Genomic DNA, 15,337 nt, shown 5'->3' on the forward strand with positions numbered 1-15,337 from the left:
GGTCGGAGAAGAACCAATTGATGACGTTGATTCGATTACGGAGCTCTCACTAAGCTACACTAAGCGCTGACAAAGTGTTGCCTCATCATCCTTGCTCAATAATGGTCCAGAGAATGAATGGTATTTTCCTGCTCGATTCGATATTCAGATCGGAGTCTCATTTTAGGGTATCTTGTTTATATAGTGGTATATAGCACGATTAGTCGTACAGTAAACTGCACAAAGCCCCACGATCAGCAAGCCGGTTACAGCCTAAGATCTTGGATAGATCGAAGGATCGATCTAGATTCTGCGCTTCCAGTCTTGTCGATGATCTTCTGTTACCAGAGCCGCATTGTAATCGCTTGTTGTAATCCTTTCGCAGATACCTCATAGTCCCTGAGCTTGAGAGGTCAGCGCCTTCCTCATCAACCGCTCCTTCAACCCCAACTCCTCATTCTCAATATCCCCCCACCGTTTCTCAACAAGCAATCCCACAAACAGGTCACCTTGTTCATCCGCATACTTCAGCGCTGCGCGAAACACCTGGCTTGTAGCCGGCCAGAGCACTGGAAAGGCATAGCATGCGACTCTCACATGCATATCCAGCAGCTGTGCGAAAGTGACAAAGTCCCGCTCGCGGATTAAAGTGCGGAGAACGCGGGTCGCGCGGAGGTATTCTGTGTCGTTGTCAATTACTGCGCGTGTCGAGAGCAGTTGCAGGAACTCGAGTTTCTCGCCGGACCACGGGGCGTGAAGAAGCTTTTCGGGAAGAGCGGTGTCTTCACAGTAAGGGAGCTCAAAGTGGATATTTCCTGTGAGAGCGCGGTTGCGGACTGAGAGGACTTCCACGATGCCAGGGTTGAACCAGACGGTTATGTTATGGTCGTGGGAGGGTTTCGTGTTGGCAGTTTCGGTGTTGGGTCCATGCTCTGGTTCGTAGGCTCTGAGGACTATATCGCCCTCTCCGAGCTGCCCGTTTGGTGCCTTCCCACAAGACTTCAGCCTGTCAGACCACTTGAGAAGTCCATTGAAGAGATGAAGGTCATCAGCGTCGATGCTCACTTGGCAACCCTTGTACCTGATCACATATTCCAGGAACGCAAGCTGGCAGCTGCGGATCAATGGCAGGGTACACCACCGACACTCAAGGATTCTCGACCGGACCTTTCTCAACTCATCACTGCCGAGAATCCAGCGGACAGAATCGATCGGCGGCAAGAACTCCCTCGTGAGAAACAGCTCTCCCTCACCATTCCAAACACCAATACCGTCGACTTCCGCAAACGCAAGCCGTATTAGCCATGTATAGATAGCCTGACTAGACAACTTCTGACCCAGAGCAATCGATGCCCGGGGAAGATTGATCTCCAAGCATACGAGGAAAATCTCCTGGAGTATCTCGGCAGGTAGTTCCTCCAGTCGTGATAACGACAATGACTCAGATTTGCTGGGTGTATGAACCTCAACCGAGTCCGACTCCGACCCCAGGTGTTCCGGGAGCATTTGACCGAACTATGCAGCCTTGGCCTTGAGCCTTAAGCTCGGCCTGAGGCAGGCGGGTCCAAATCAGTCTCCAGTCTCCGTTTAGGACGAAACGCGACAGGTTCATTTGATTGCCCAGGGATGGCTGGAATGGACCATTGGCATTGTTCGAGCGGGTGGGGACCTGGACGACTGCAGGTGTACCTGTCGGGTCATACCTGTTGGGTCATCCCTTTCCTGGTTGGTGCCTGGCTTGTCTGTAGTGTCTGTAGTGTCTGTAGTGTCTGTAGTGTCGGTTGGGTGGTTTACCGTCAAACCCGATCGGTGGGGATGAATGTCGATGTCGATGTCGACACAATTGAGGTCAGACTGGAGGTGTGAACTCCGTCCAAATTAAAGTGTTGTCGAGCGAAGGAAACAAGGTGAGCCGGAGCGGGAGAATCATCCCCCGCGGCGCTAAACATCCTGGTTTGTTGATCGCCAACTTACTTCACGGACACTTCACTCCTCCTGCCGATTCGCTGGCAGCGGAGACAATCTGCAATCTGCAACTGCAAGCCCAGCTCACTGGCAACCGCTGGTCAATTACCACCTGGGCCCGTCGATCGAAGACCGTCAACCACTGTCCGTCGCATACCCGGAAGGTGCACATGCTGATTGACTCGCCCTTACGCTTAGCAACTGCAAGGAGCACGCTCGCGGCTAGAGCTGGATGTCTTGCCTACGGTCTTACCTCTTAACATATACCGCCTACGATTCAGAATCCAGACATTTGCTCCATAGCGATCCGTGACATGTGGGCCGTGATCGCGATTCTCCTCCCTGTAGGCAAAGGCAGCAGACTAACTAGGCACCGAGACCTGACCTAAACCCTTGGGCAGCGGGCAGCATCGGAGACCAGTTCCTCTGAAGGAAATAACGTGAAGGAACCGCGGACCACTTCCCGTGCAAAGAATGGGAAAGGCAATGTGGAATGTTCTGTCATTTACGGAGTTACAGATATTCGCTCCTATTGCATACATTCTGCGGTTATTCGGTTAAGATTACCCCAGCGATCGTTGACAGGGAGAGCTGAGACGCGGCCGAATGGGAAATTCCGTCAATGTCTGCCTAGATCGCTATTTGCTTCCTCATGTATGTGAGTTGTGACTAGACTATGTGTCAGCCCGAGATGAGCCTCGAGGCCAGATGGCCAGCCAGTCGTGTTGCAGTACACGAGTTCCAGAACTGCCTCGACCACATCGTGCAGATTGCAGGAGGCAGGAGACGGGAGAAGGCATGAACTGCTGCTTTCCGAGACATCGAGGGCGATTCTCTTCGATCTCTCCCAATCGAATCTGAGACTTCAGACTCCAAGGCCCAGCCATCATACAGCTGCGTTTGGCAGCCGAACTTTCTTTCGTAGGATACCCCCGGAAATAAAGTGAAAGCCTGAAAAGAAAGTACGGCGCCCGCGTGTTGTTTGTTCCAGATCCAGATGAAAACGTCAAGCCCAGGCAGCCAGCACACCCTTACAGCGCATCCTCGGCGAGATTCTCATTCGGTGCCTAGAGACGTCGGCGAATGACAGTATGCAGATTCCACTCTCCAATGCAAGGGAACCAAACGGTCGCCCAGCAAACGGCGCGCAACTGCGCAACAATTGTCCGCCCGTGTAACATTCTAGCCTTAACCGGTGCTGAGGAAACCGTGTCCACGGTAGCATGGTAGCCGCTCTTTATTGCGAAAATAGGCACAGTCCTTTTGTTCGATGCGTACTTTGTAGTCATCCTGCGGTCCAATTCGCGCCCGAGCTCTGGGCCTTTTTCTACAGGGTAATGCGGCACTTGCGGAAATAAAGGATTGTCGAAGGAACCCTGGAATGCGCTGTCGAAATGCTAAAGGCAGGGGTCCCTGGCCAGCACATGCAGGCTACATACCTCCGAAGAACAAAGTGGGCTCCGTTACCGTACCACACGAAGATTGCGGATCCACACGAGTCTGTACTCTGTATGTAGTTCCATCCATCCATCATGTCGTCGCGCTGAAACGCCTGTCCGGTATATAACCTCGAGTATCCCACGCGTGGATAATGTTTCACCTCACTCAACCGGCCTCGGCGCTTTGTCTTTCGTTTAGTTTTGTTGTTTGGCGTTTTTCATATCACATCATAGTCTCTCGTTCGTTTCGATATTCGCTCGCTTCGACTTCAACATAGACAGCTCTGCTCTGCTTTGCGTACGCTCGCTCGTTTCGACATTCAGATCGACTGCATCGGTACTTTGTATATAGCGCCGACCGCTCGCAGACAACGTCCCTCGCTCGTTATTTCGCGAAAAGACATCGCAACCCGACCAATAAATAGAACCATGGATTGCTTCAGGCAAATGTACCGTCTCGTCAAGAGCCCCTTCACACGAAACAAACATAAAGTCATGGAGATTGTGAGTTTGAGTCTGTCGCTGGATTTTGGAAGTATAGGTGCAGTGCTGACAGCTAGATATTCAGAGCTCTCCAACGAACTTCCGAAAGGAAGAGCTGCCGTCATTTCTCACCGACGATGAGTTCGTACCCTTGAATCGCGGTTTATACGATATCCATTCCAGTTCTGACAGTTTTCAGCGCAATCACACTGCACAGCCGCACAGTCCTCGAGAAAGATGCGATAGTGAACACGACCGAGCAGGAACCTTCAACCAGGGAGAAGATCAAGGGCCAGGTTCGGCGGTTGAGCGTTAAGATGGCGCGGCCGTTGATTGATCCGGAGTGATAGTGACGGCGAATACACTTTGAACGGTGTTAAGCTGACACCTCAAATCAAGAATGTCGGCACGTCATTGAGTCGTGATTTCTTGCTCGCCATTTCCTTATTCTTATCTTGGAGTTTTTGCTGTTTGGTATGGGTATAGAGGGACCGTCGCTTTTCAGATTGTATAGTAGGCTTGGGCAGCTCCGGAAGCTCGTCGAAATCGTCAAATATTAGCTTTCTTTTTGCTTGTGCTGTGTCGGAGGATGTATCCCTTGATGTAGATTGTTCTCGCTTGATGTCTCTTGCAACTCGTGTCTCGGCAGGAGGACGCTTTGATGATGAGTGGCGCGTTGCTTCTGAGCTTGATGAGGCGTAATCTCTTTGTGTAGTGGTTGGTGGTCGCCGCGCCGTGGGATCAGGACCTCGCTGTTTGATAGGGCGTATTGAGTTGGAATGGCGCACCGTCGACCTCGATGGCACATTGTTCGCTCTCGGGGCCGTGGGACTGGACCTACGCACCCCGGCATCGAGATCCCCATCGTCATCTGTCGTCTCGTCGAGTATCGCAGGTTCCGTCTTGCTTTCGTTCACACGATTACCGAGATTATCATCGTCATCAAACCTAACTCTCCCTCCATTCCTCCCCAATCCAACCCCAGTTCCAGGCCTTGCCGTTTCCGGCGCAAACCCCGCCGCCGCCCTAGTAGAAGACCTCATCCCCTTGAGTCCAACCAAACTTCTCGCCCGTCTCGGACTCAAAATGAGCTCCTGCAAATGCGTCCCCGCCCACGAACTCTCCTCCTCAACCTCTTCGTCCCCAGCACTATCCTCCCCCCTCTTCCCAAGAACCCCATCCAACCACTCCTCCTGACGCTGATCCAACTTCTCCGCCTTCATCCTACTCCTCATCTCCTCGCTAACCACCGTCCTCCCATCCGTCGGCCTCGCAATATCCCTAATGGCATCTGCATTGCGGTCCTTCGCTTCGCGCTTCCGGCGGACATACTCGGCGTAGTGGAGATGGCGCGTGAATGTTTGGGCTACGGCGTAGAATTCATCTTCGACCATTATGTGGATGTCGTCGGCGTTGAGGCCTTCTATTAGGAATCTAACACGTCAAAGTATTAGTATGGGCGTTGGCTTGGGGGTTGGGTGTAGCGTACTCTTCGGACGGACACCGGTGGATAGGTGAGGATGGGGGACTAGGCGCTATATACAAAAGGAGATCAGCGACCACCCAGGATCAGAACCAGCCAGGCAGGAGATAACTCTAGATAATGAGCGGAGAAACGAACAAGACCTCATGAAATCCCTCCTCAAAGTACTACTAGGCGTTCCCTCCTCCCTCTTTATCTCCTTTGCTTTCCCCTTCCCCTTCGGTGTTTCGATCCCAGCCCCACTCTCATCCTTTATACGGGGACTTGCCGTCCTCTTTATCGTTGCGCCGGGAGCTGGTGATGGGGAGTCTGCGTCGCGTTTCGTCTTCCCCGAGAGCCAGGGGAGTGTTCGGGGCATTACGAAGTCGACGTTGTATATAAACAGGAAGTGAATATCGCGATGCTCATGATATCTCCAGATCCATTATTGAAGATGCGCAAAGTTCGTGGTCGATGAAAAGGGAAAGTGACCTGAGTGAAAGATGAACGCGAAATGATTTAGTTCGCGTGGGAAGCGCGGCGGCGATCATTTAGTGCCGTTGAGCGGGTGCCGGAGGTGCCCCACGCTCCGCATTTGGGGTGTCTGGTCGGTGCCTAGGCCCAGGCTGAGATGTCACTCAAGTTCCATACTGATTAGAAGTTGAAAGTGTGTCTGTAGAGGTAAATGCCATTTTTAGATTCTTTGGGTATCAGTCTTAGCAGCTGAAAATGTAATGTACCTAATGTACAGCAAAAACGATGCATAAATGCCCTCAAATCTCAACCATAACGCCCGTAAATCAACCATGCGAAAAGCCCATAAGTCCTGTTCTCAGGGCCTTGAAGAGTAGTAAAACGCCAAAGCATAGATAGCATGTCATCCGTGATTGTTGGTTGTTCCTTGTGCCGATCAAGCCTCTCCAGGCCTCTTGCTATTACAACTAACAATCTTAACCTTCTCCGCGGAAACCGTCTGCTGGTTATCGAGCTTAAAGTTCACGTCCTTAATAAGGAACGTCCAGACTTCGTCGCAGAAGCGGTATGTGTCGAGGTGGCCCTGCGCATCACACAAACAAGTCAGCATCATATCCCTCCCACCTTATCTCGTCACTGAGAACAAAGCGTGTCTGACTGGTGTGGTGTACCTTAAACGTCAACCTCGTCCGAACTTTATCCGCCAACACCTCCGTAATGACTTTATCGAACGTTGACAAAATTTTCATGGCGAGTTGCGGCTCGATGCGTCCTTCGTTGATTAGGTCGTCGAGGGTATCGGTTAGGGAGAGGCCGAGGCTGTTGCACCAAACAGTTAGTACCGCATCGCCAGTCTCAACCTGAGTCAGGTGAGGAATAAAAGGCTGCTGCGCACCTGCTGCCTCTGTAAAGCTCGTAGTATGCCTGCGCGCTCATCTTGATGGTTGTTTGAGAAGATGAGGCTCAAAGTGTTAGGTTGAGGAGGGATGAGTGAGTCCGACGACGATAAGATGTGGAGATGGATTGAGGCAGGCACGTGATTACACTGGAATGAAGTTGACCTCAAGAGGCAATTACGTCACGTGCGCGATTGTTGGCTTGCGGCGAGGTGATGGATGTTGGAGTCACCAACTATTTACTCACTTTTTTGAGATACATTGCTTTTGAGTTACTCTCACTTTATTCAAGATGCAGAGAGTTGCGCAACTCTCGACGAGGGCAGGAGCCTTCTTGAAACAACAGTCTTTCACCTCGCCTGCGAGATGTATATTTTCAACATCGCAGCTTCAGTCAAGTTCAGGTCCAGGTTCGTCGAGAAGAAATATAGAATTCCAACGAGTCACATAGGCTGAAAGGCAACAGATAAAGCGTCACCGAACGCAGACCAACCAAACCAGTCAAAACAGCCCTCAACACCAGAACAAGAAAAAGCACGAAAGACGGTCAAAACAGTCGCCCAAGAAGACGAAGAGCTCCGCCGACGCCTAGAAGAGCGATCCGGCGAGGGCGGCGCAGCAGGACTAGAGTACGAAGACGGCAAGCCTCAGACTATGAAGCGAAGCGTCAGGAATAATATGTTCCGCTACATATAGATGATGCGATGCATGTGTATAACCTACTACTTTAATGTAGCATAGTAAAAACCATATCTATAAACTGAACTGTCCATACTCGAATCACGAATCAATCAATTTAAGATCACACGCTTTCATGCTGATGGAGATTGTATGACATAAATGTGAGTTAGATATAAGTTGACGAGGTCATATGCCTCGTAAGCAAGGCCTCGGTACTTTTGTACCTGGTTTGAGATGCTACCCCATATGTAGCCACCCGTATGTGACACCCTGATGGTTGAGGGGTAGAGTAGATAGACCAGCAGCCACAGAATACGGCGCGTCTTCCTACGGGAGCAGGGCGCCCCTTACACAAGGGGACCAAGCAAGTTGAGAAATGGTAGGTATTGGTAGACTGACCACGCCACCGCAATCAACGGTTTCCTACCATTCCTGCAAGTACTCCAGCACCAATAACACCACCGTCTGATGCTTCGCGCAAGAAAACTGACTTCCCGCTCTTCTGCGGCCCGGTGCGCATAATGAGCCGGTCAATAGTCTGCTGGCACATTTCCTTGAAGTTGGGATAGTGCTGGATGATGCCGCCAGTATAAGCGACGACTAGTTCCTCTGGTCCAGACTGCCAATCTGCGGGCGTGGGGGATGGCGAGATTATAGGGACGATCGGACCATGAGCCCCGCCCGTTCCATTCGCATTCAACACTCCACTCTTAAGCTGAGACGAAACACCTGTGATAGTGTCGAGCTTGGGTGATGCAGCATGAGATTCCTGTGGGGAGCCTTCGTGGCTGTCCAACCTCAGTTCGATTTCGCCTGCGCATGCTAATAGGCCGACAACCCCGGCAGCGATCAACCCGGCAGACCGCCTTTGTACTGTCCTGGCGACCTTTCGTAAGACATTTGCAGAGGTAGTATCCCACTGCCACGTGTCACTGGACGGCGGCAAAGAACGGGTCAGCTCAGCGGTCAGGTCCTCGTCTGAGCGGGAACGTGCGACGGTGTCAGAGACGTAAGATGTCGTCAAGGCGTATTCCTTTGTGAGCTTCTCGGGTAGCGCAGTCTTGGAAGCGCCGGTTACGTTGATTAAATAGTCGGTGAAAATGAGCCGAATAAGCTCACCGATGTATCGACCTCCCGTCATGTATTCGAACGGCTGGAAACCGGGGCGGGCACTGGCTGCATCGAGCTCAACATCCCACTTTGTGACAATGTCAAGTTCGAGGAGAGGAGGTAGAACACCTGATATCGTCCATTCGGTGTTGACTATGATTTCCGAGGTGTCTGGATCGCTCCGTCTCACGTGTTTAACCTTCGCTTCGTGCAAGGCGCTTAGCTTCATCGGTATTGTGGCGTTACAACCCGTGCCTACGATGATACCCATCGCAACCCGGCTGTTGGGGAGAGATTTCACAGCATACGCGAGAGAGGCGAGCGTTGCTACTGCATCGTTGGTGATGGCAGAAATCTTGAGTTTCGGGAGAGCGAAAAGCTTCCGGCGCTTTGTCGACGGCTCATCTTCATCGTCGGGTCGCCTTGTGTGCTTTTCATACCCACTGAGTAGTATTTTGCGTAGGTTAAGATCTGAAGTTATAGCAAAGCCCTTGCCCATGGGCATGAGAGTAGCTTCTGCAAGTGATTCTTGCCTGCGACCTGTCAGCGAAAGATCCTTGTAATTCAAACAAAGACGGATGTGAGACGTACATGATTGGAAAACTGAAGGTAATGCCCATCTCCAACTCCTCTGGGACTGCACCTTTTGTCGCATCTGAACTTAAGCTTTCTGCCACGACTTCCGCAATGCAATCGCCGATCCATGCGAAAAGATCCTCTGCCTTGTCCATTTTCAGGTGTTCTTGAATAGGCCATGCTTTCTCAAGCGTCCGCTTTACGCGTTGTGTTTGCGCCTTCTTCAGAGGTCTCTCCGAGGCCCGAGTACGAGCCATGTCCGGATCAGCCGTATCGCCGAGTAGCTCAATGAAGGCGACCCGCAGGTTAGTCCCGCCGACATCGATAGCTAGATAGCGACCAGTCTCCAGGCCGCTAGGAAGCTTCGAAACGGGAGTAGGGAGGAATTGCTGGTCTGATTCCAAGGCCAGCTTCCGGTATACACTCGACAGGCGGCGAGCCAGTTTGTATAGCACAGCTTCATCCAGGGTCAGTGGTGATAGAAACTCGTCAACCTTCCGTTGGTGCTCCAGGTACGCCCTTACGGAGGGGTCCATCTCAGAGAGGTCCTCATCTTGTTCCTCGTCCTCGTCGAGATGATCATCGTGTATGATCTCGTGCTCTTCTACGGTTTGTAGGCCTGAGCGCGCTGAACCCACCGACGCCATTCTTATAGTAGCAAAGATAGGTGCCGCAGAGAGGTGATGCGGGATACAGAGATAGGATGCAGCTCGGCGCTTTGCGAAAGTTCACCGTGTGACTCACAGGCTCAGGATGCTCCGAGGTTGCAATCTAATCTCGTGTACATAGAATTCGCAGGAAGGGGAAGCGGTGGGTTTCTGATCGGGTATATATGTGCTCCGCTGCTCAAATTTGGGCTCAAGGCGGGAGGTAGGGGTGGGCGAATCCGGGACGAGGTATATGTGCCCGGGAGGGGGGATGATCTTCAAGTCGGAACCGCGGGAAGAGAGATCCTCGAGGGAGGGCGGCAGTCTGGAAACCTGGAACATGTCATCACAAATAGTCAGCCTCGAGGTTACAGCGATTTCAAAGGCGGGACGCGTGTATGCAGCAGAGTGATGGGGGAGGGATGGCACAACGGTCACAATCCTCATGCAGGAAGCCAGAGGGGAAGACAGGAGCGCAAGGGCAGGCATCATGCACCTCTCACAGTAGAATGTTTGCACTTACCCCGACGAAGGCGAAGAGGAGGTGGTACACAAGGGAACAGCAGGTGGAATGGTGGAGAGGAGGGCGGCAATGGCGTATTAATATTATTGTTGTTGTAGTAGCAAAGGGCTACCGAAGGGAGAAACAAAAGGTTAAAAAGCCACAGGACCAGCCAGCGACATTCCCCACCATACGGAAGACAGAAAGGAAGGACGGCGGCAGGCGACGAAGGGCAAGAGAGAGCGGCGGAGGAGGTTGAGCTGGAGAGGAGGAAGGAGAGGGAGAGAAAGAGGGTGATTTGATGCGATGGAATGCGACCATCAGCCAGGCGATGTGACGCTGTTCGGTCGGCTGGATGGCTGCGACTGCGAGTCTTGGACGACCATGACTAGTACTTCCGTTTTTCCTTGAGTTTTGCGCCTGTGAACAACAAGGTATCAGTAACCAAAATCTAGTGCTGTTGCATCTGGCCAGAGAACGACCCGGAGTTTCCCCATTGACTCCGTTGATGAAGTCTTACGTAGACAGTCAATGCTCCACTGCGCAGTCTTGGCTACTTTTATTAGAACTATTCCAGTCTACTACCTAGTGCTTTACCCAAGGTATAGAGCATTAATTCCCTAACTTTATAGTCTGACATAGTCCAACAGTCCCAATATTATCGTGTCCAAAGCTACTACCTACTCTTGCCATGTGGTAGCTGGTGGGGCGAATCCTTTACGTCTACACCTCTCGTGACAAGACCTATATTAATCACCACTCGCTGGGGCTTCAACGTCGCCTTTTCCAGGAATCACCTCTGGGGCTCTGATTCGCTCAGGGTCTGGGTGGATCGATCGGTGAGCGTCCAGGGTATTGGTATGGATAGGTGCATCCGCCTGCCTAGAGTTGTCTGCATGCCTGACCAGCTCAATACGAGCTCCCCAAGCTGGTTCACGCTCTTGGGGTCTGTGACGAAGGTACTCTATACTCTCTACCAGTACCAAATATAACTGTATCGAGAACATCAACTTCAGCCACAAGTTTGCAAGATGTCAACTGACCCCGCAGATGACAGTCTGCTTGGCAATGTCAACGACTGTGTTCTGGAAGGTGGATCTAGGCTGCATAGCAAATTGACGCGCAATGAATTGTCAGACGTCGGAAAAATAAGGAAGTGTTTGATAGTTGAAATTCTGGATGTCGTGGGCTCGTGCCGTGGCATGGTGTTGGAGCCGATGTCGGAGAAGGGGATCTTGCCTTTTCTGTGAGCCGCGATAGTAGCTCTACCAGTCTAGCCTCTAGTTGCCTACCTGCCACTTATCAATCAGTCCCTAGATCCTCCATCATTGCGTTCTTCCGCTTGGTCTGTTCGCACCGGCCCTTTATCCAAGATGGGATGGTTTGTCCTCATCGGGTCCGTCGGCACTCGCACGAGTAGTTGCGCTCATGTGAGCAAACATGCTCGGCATAGAACGAGCTCGATGTAACTCTTGAGCTGCCAATACGTTATAGTCCCACCGGACTTTTCTCGGCGTATCTTGTACCTGCATTCGCAAGATGTCTGAGAGTAAAAGTCATCGTCTAGAAGCAGTTGCAGTCAAAAGCGACTGTATGCCCCGTTTTCCACGAGACTCGTAGGTTCGTGCAGGAGCGCTAAGCTCAAGAGGATGACTCAACACATCTTACTGCAAGGCCCAGGCAGTGCACGCAGTGCAGGCACCCCACCATCGCTATCGTCCGACCCCGATCAAGCATTCGAGGTCGTTCTAGTCCCCTCAAGGCTACCTAGGATCAATTCCATTTCGAAGCATGAATCACCAAGTGGTTCCAAGCCCGCCGGTCCCGGGATGGATGTTGCCGTCAGAATGGGTATCGATATGGCATCGAGGTAAACCTGAAGCCAAAATAGCATATACCTCCAGGCTTGTCGATGAGGCGTCGATTACATATGACTCTGGTGAAGACCTTCCGCTCGATGACTTTCAAGCACAAAGCCAGGTATTGAGAAGTGCCCGTGTCTTTCACGAGCTCAAGATGCTATCGAAAGTGACTCAAGGGTGTTTGAGCGATGGCTTCCAATCGCAGAGCGCAGACGTCAGCGCAAGTTCGAGCACATCATGGCTCAACGGAAGGAGCGAGCCGAACAGGAGGCGCGTGCACGCGAGACTGGGCAGCCGATGCCTCGGAAATTAAGACACAAGATGGGTGAATCGGGCGTTGGTATTGTAGGATATTCCACTTACTTGTCCAAATGACTTGACCTTTATGACGGAGAAACTCAAATTCCTCGGGCCTCCACCTTCGTATTATAGCCTATTTGAAACCGCTTGTCGTGGATGCTCTGTCGCAACCATACAGTCTGATTGGCCCCTGGAGAATTATGCGCTTACCCCTGCCTTCTTTCATCACGGCCTCTGTCTTGCACTGAAGGCTGGTAATGTGGAGGCTGCGCGCTTCTGCCTCGACTACGGGGCGCCTATCATTCGGAGAACAACAGATCATATCCGCGAAGCCCCAGAGAATCGGCAGGTTCATCTCTTCGAGCTCCTCTCCAACTACGGCTGGACACCAAATACCCCAGGTATGAAATATTCCCAACTTGTCTGTTAAAACCTTTTGGTTGACTTATGTTAATGTAGGAGAATGGGGGGCTGTTATACTGCCTCAGATTGTGCATAATCACCGTCTCTTCCAGTGGTTCCTGGCCCATGGTGCCAATCCCAATCTTGGCTCGCAGCACACAAACCGTTACGGCGAGTCCGTGACTAACTCATGCACGGCTTTGGAACGCGCGGCGTACCGAGGAGATGTGGAAGCTGTCCGCACGCTCCTAGATGCCGGTGCCTTGATAGAAAACGGCTTCCCCTTGCATGCAGCTGCAGAGGCTAGCCAGTATGAGGGCTTTCAAGGCACTGCCAGGCAGAATTCCAGCGAAGAATTTGATAGTAGGATAATATCAGTCATGGCACTTCTAGTGGAGCACGGGGCGGACGTCAATCAATTTCGTGGAGCGCAGATGGGAAATATGGTAACTCCATTTCCAATTCTTTGCGCTTTATCTGAAAAGGCAGTCGAGCGAGCGCGATGTCTTCTGGAGCAGGGGGCAAATCCTATAGGAAGTCGCGCCGCAGAGATCGCTTTGGAATCCGGCAGCGAGGAGATGAAAGCTGTATTCCGAGAATAGCAAGCGTCAACGGAGGGTAAGAATGACGAGGGGGCATAAACGAGTTGTAATAGCCAAATAGACGGTTCATAGTTCCAGATGTTCTCCACGGATATATCCAATGTCAAGATCGAGAAATTCGGTTCCAACCCAAACCCGTTCCCCAAACGAAAGTCCTGCATCGCAATTCGCCAGCAGTGTGCCCTGACTCCCGTGAAGCTATATGGGGCTCGATTATGTAGTGGTCTTTGCCTTGAGCTAAGCTGGCCGTCCATCGGCGGCGCCGACGCCTAACGCAGGATTTGCTAGCGAACCTCGAAGCAGGAAGCGCTTGGACGTTAGTGGAAATGAGTTTGACCGGTCGAGTCAGGAGAAGCCTTGATTCATTCGTGGGAAGTATGCGCAGTCTTTGACGTTTAGAATGCATTGTTCCGTAGATATTCGATGGCAGTGAGGTATAGATTGGTGTTGTGGTGGTGGTGAAGGTTCGTCTGGGCGGGCGACAGTTGAGTGGTTCAGGCTGGCCCAGTGGATCACAAGCTCCGGGGTCCCCCCACACCACACGCTGGACCTCGATCCAGTGACCCGGACACTCCAGACGTTATCGCCGATCTCATCGCCTTCCTCTGATCGATATTACCTTCAAACTAAGCTTCCGCATCTAACAGCTCTGGCTTTCGCGACCATGGACGAAAAGATGGAGAAGACGCTAGAGGACTCATATTTTGATGACGAACTACCCCTCCCGACCAGCCAAACAACTCAACGCCGCCGAGCTTTCCCCCGGCTTGTCGGTCTTCTCGGTGTAATCTCCTGCCTCTGGCTGACCCTCCACTGGCTTCCGATCTCCTTGTCCAAGATCAGACTATCCCCATGTCACCACCATGCCCGACCGGGGAACGAAGGTTTCCCTTTCCACGATGACGCGGCTTCCACGAACCTGGCCGTCGCCGACTCCGAACGCGTACCATTCGAAGCTCACATCATGAGCAAATGCCCCGATGCGCGCGACTGTATTCGGCAGCTTGTCGTACCGACGATGGAAAGGGTCAGCGATAAGGTTGACTTTGATTTATCGTTCATCGCAACGTAGGTCCTTTCCCCGCACTTTCGCTTCTTAAGTCAGTGGAAATCTAACCCGTTAGCTAGTGTATCAAACCAGTCGTCAGATGTAGACTGCATGCACGGACCCGGAGAATGCATTGGTGATATGCTTATGCTCTGCGCTGCGAACCTCCCTTTCCCGCCGGATCAAGAAAGCGATCGGAAAGGCAAGACGCCAACGGTTCGGTATCTTGGATTTGCCACGTGCCTCATCAGTTCGTACGAGGAGATTCCGGACAGGACGCTGGTTGAGCAATGTGCTTTGGAGCACGGTATCGAGTTTGATGCTCTGAACGAGTGTGTTAGCCAGCAGGATGACAATCCGAACAAGGTACAGGATGATCGTCCGCTGAGCGGCATCGCTCTTTTGCGCGGGAGTGCTCGTCACAGCGCGGATCTCGGGGTTCGAACAAGCTGTACTGTTCGCCTTGATGATAGTGTTTGGTGTGTTCGGGATGGTGGTGTTTGGAAGGACTGCGCGGAGAATGCCGAACGAAGCAAGGTATCGGTCCTTGTGGACGAGATCGAGAAGCTCTGGGGGCAGCGGAACTGAGACCTTCAAAGGTCTAGATATACGGGTATACTGCAGAGGCAACGGTTGGACCTTATTGCTATCATTTATATCATCTTTAATCACCCGCATTTGTTCTCCTATATATGATTTGATTGGAAGACGCCGACAATATGTCACAGTGTTGGCAGCATCTTCCCGTTTTATTGAATTAATGAGATGTCATATCACTACACCCTTCAGACTGGGAGATGGGTTTACTTCAAGAACCTAGTCACTTTAAGTGTTTTTGGTCAGCCCCAAGTTGCTTTGTCCCTGCTTCCATTTGGGTGTATCACTACTTTCCTCTAACTCTAACATCTC

The 15,337-nt window shown here is 51.8% G+C and overlaps 7 protein-coding genes across 7 annotated transcripts; 3 read left to right on the forward strand and 4 right to left on the reverse strand.

Annotated features, from left to right (window-relative positions):
- Positions 1-42: 42 nt before the first annotated feature.
- BDV14DRAFT_168004 (uncharacterized protein) lies at positions 43-1,742 on the reverse strand. Its single transcript, XM_073767774.1, has one exon. It carries the CDS (start codon positions 1,483-1,485, stop codon positions 370-372), a length of 1,116 nt encoding a protein of 371 aa, XP_073631393.1. The 5' UTR covers positions 1,486-1,742; the 3' UTR covers positions 43-369.
- Positions 1,743-3,812: 2,070 nt separating this feature from the next.
- BDV14DRAFT_197210 (uncharacterized protein) lies at positions 3,813-4,213 on the forward strand (the record flags this gene model as incomplete). The annotated part of the gene is made up of 3 exons (XM_073772618.1): positions 3,813-3,887; positions 3,952-4,007; positions 4,066-4,213. 3 exons carry the CDS (start codon positions 3,813-3,815, stop codon positions 4,211-4,213), a joined length of 279 nt encoding a protein of 92 aa, XP_073631394.1.
- A 42-nt stretch (positions 4,214-4,255) lies between these two features.
- Positions 4,256-5,707, reverse strand: BDV14DRAFT_197211 (uncharacterized protein; the record flags this gene model as incomplete). Its single annotated transcript, XM_073772619.1, has 3 exons — positions 4,256-5,300; positions 5,356-5,401; positions 5,488-5,707. The coding sequence occupies 3 exons, from the start codon at positions 5,705-5,707 to the stop codon at positions 4,256-4,258; spliced, it is 1,311 nt and encodes a 436-aa protein (XP_073631395.1).
- Positions 5,708-6,002: 295 nt separating this feature from the next.
- Positions 6,003-6,778, reverse strand: BDV14DRAFT_168009 (transcription initiation factor IIA subunit gamma). The gene is made up of 3 exons (XM_073767775.1): positions 6,698-6,778; positions 6,474-6,621; positions 6,003-6,385 (listed from the first exon to the last, which is right to left on the reverse strand). Exons 1-3 carry the CDS (start codon positions 6,736-6,738, stop codon positions 6,239-6,241), a joined length of 336 nt encoding a protein of 111 aa, XP_073631396.1. The 5' UTR covers positions 6,739-6,778; the 3' UTR covers positions 6,003-6,238.
- Positions 6,779-6,990: 212 nt separating this feature from the next.
- Positions 6,991-7,394, forward strand: BDV14DRAFT_197213 (uncharacterized protein; the record flags this gene model as incomplete). The annotated part of the gene is made up of 2 exons (XM_073772620.1): positions 6,991-7,108; positions 7,165-7,394. The coding sequence occupies 2 exons, from the start codon at positions 6,991-6,993 to the stop codon at positions 7,392-7,394; spliced, it is 348 nt and encodes a 115-aa protein (XP_073631397.1).
- BDV14DRAFT_154212 (hexokinase family protein) lies at positions 7,265-9,838 on the reverse strand. The gene is made up of 2 exons (XM_073766641.1): positions 9,081-9,838; positions 7,265-9,022 (listed from the first exon to the last, which is right to left on the reverse strand). The coding sequence occupies exons 1-2, from the start codon at positions 9,710-9,712 to the stop codon at positions 7,792-7,794; spliced, it is 1,863 nt and encodes a 620-aa protein (XP_073631398.1). The 5' UTR covers positions 9,713-9,838; the 3' UTR covers positions 7,265-7,791.
- Positions 9,839-12,005: 2,167 nt separating this feature from the next.
- Positions 12,006-15,016, forward strand: BDV14DRAFT_187865 (uncharacterized protein; the record flags this gene model as incomplete). Its single annotated transcript, XM_073771001.1, has 6 exons — positions 12,006-12,242; positions 12,284-12,421; positions 12,471-12,777; positions 12,836-13,315; positions 14,073-14,448; positions 14,509-15,016. 6 exons carry the CDS (start codon positions 12,006-12,008, stop codon positions 15,014-15,016), a joined length of 2,046 nt encoding a protein of 681 aa, XP_073631399.1.
- Between the last annotated feature and the right edge of the window lie 321 nt (positions 15,017-15,337).

Source organism: Aspergillus stella-maris, assembly GCF_047715825.1.
Source record: "Aspergillus stella-maris strain CBS 113639 unplaced genomic scaffold BDV14scaffold_9, whole genome shotgun sequence".
Taxonomy (NCBI): Eukaryota; Fungi; Ascomycota; class Eurotiomycetes; order Eurotiales; family Aspergillaceae; genus Aspergillus; species Aspergillus stella-maris.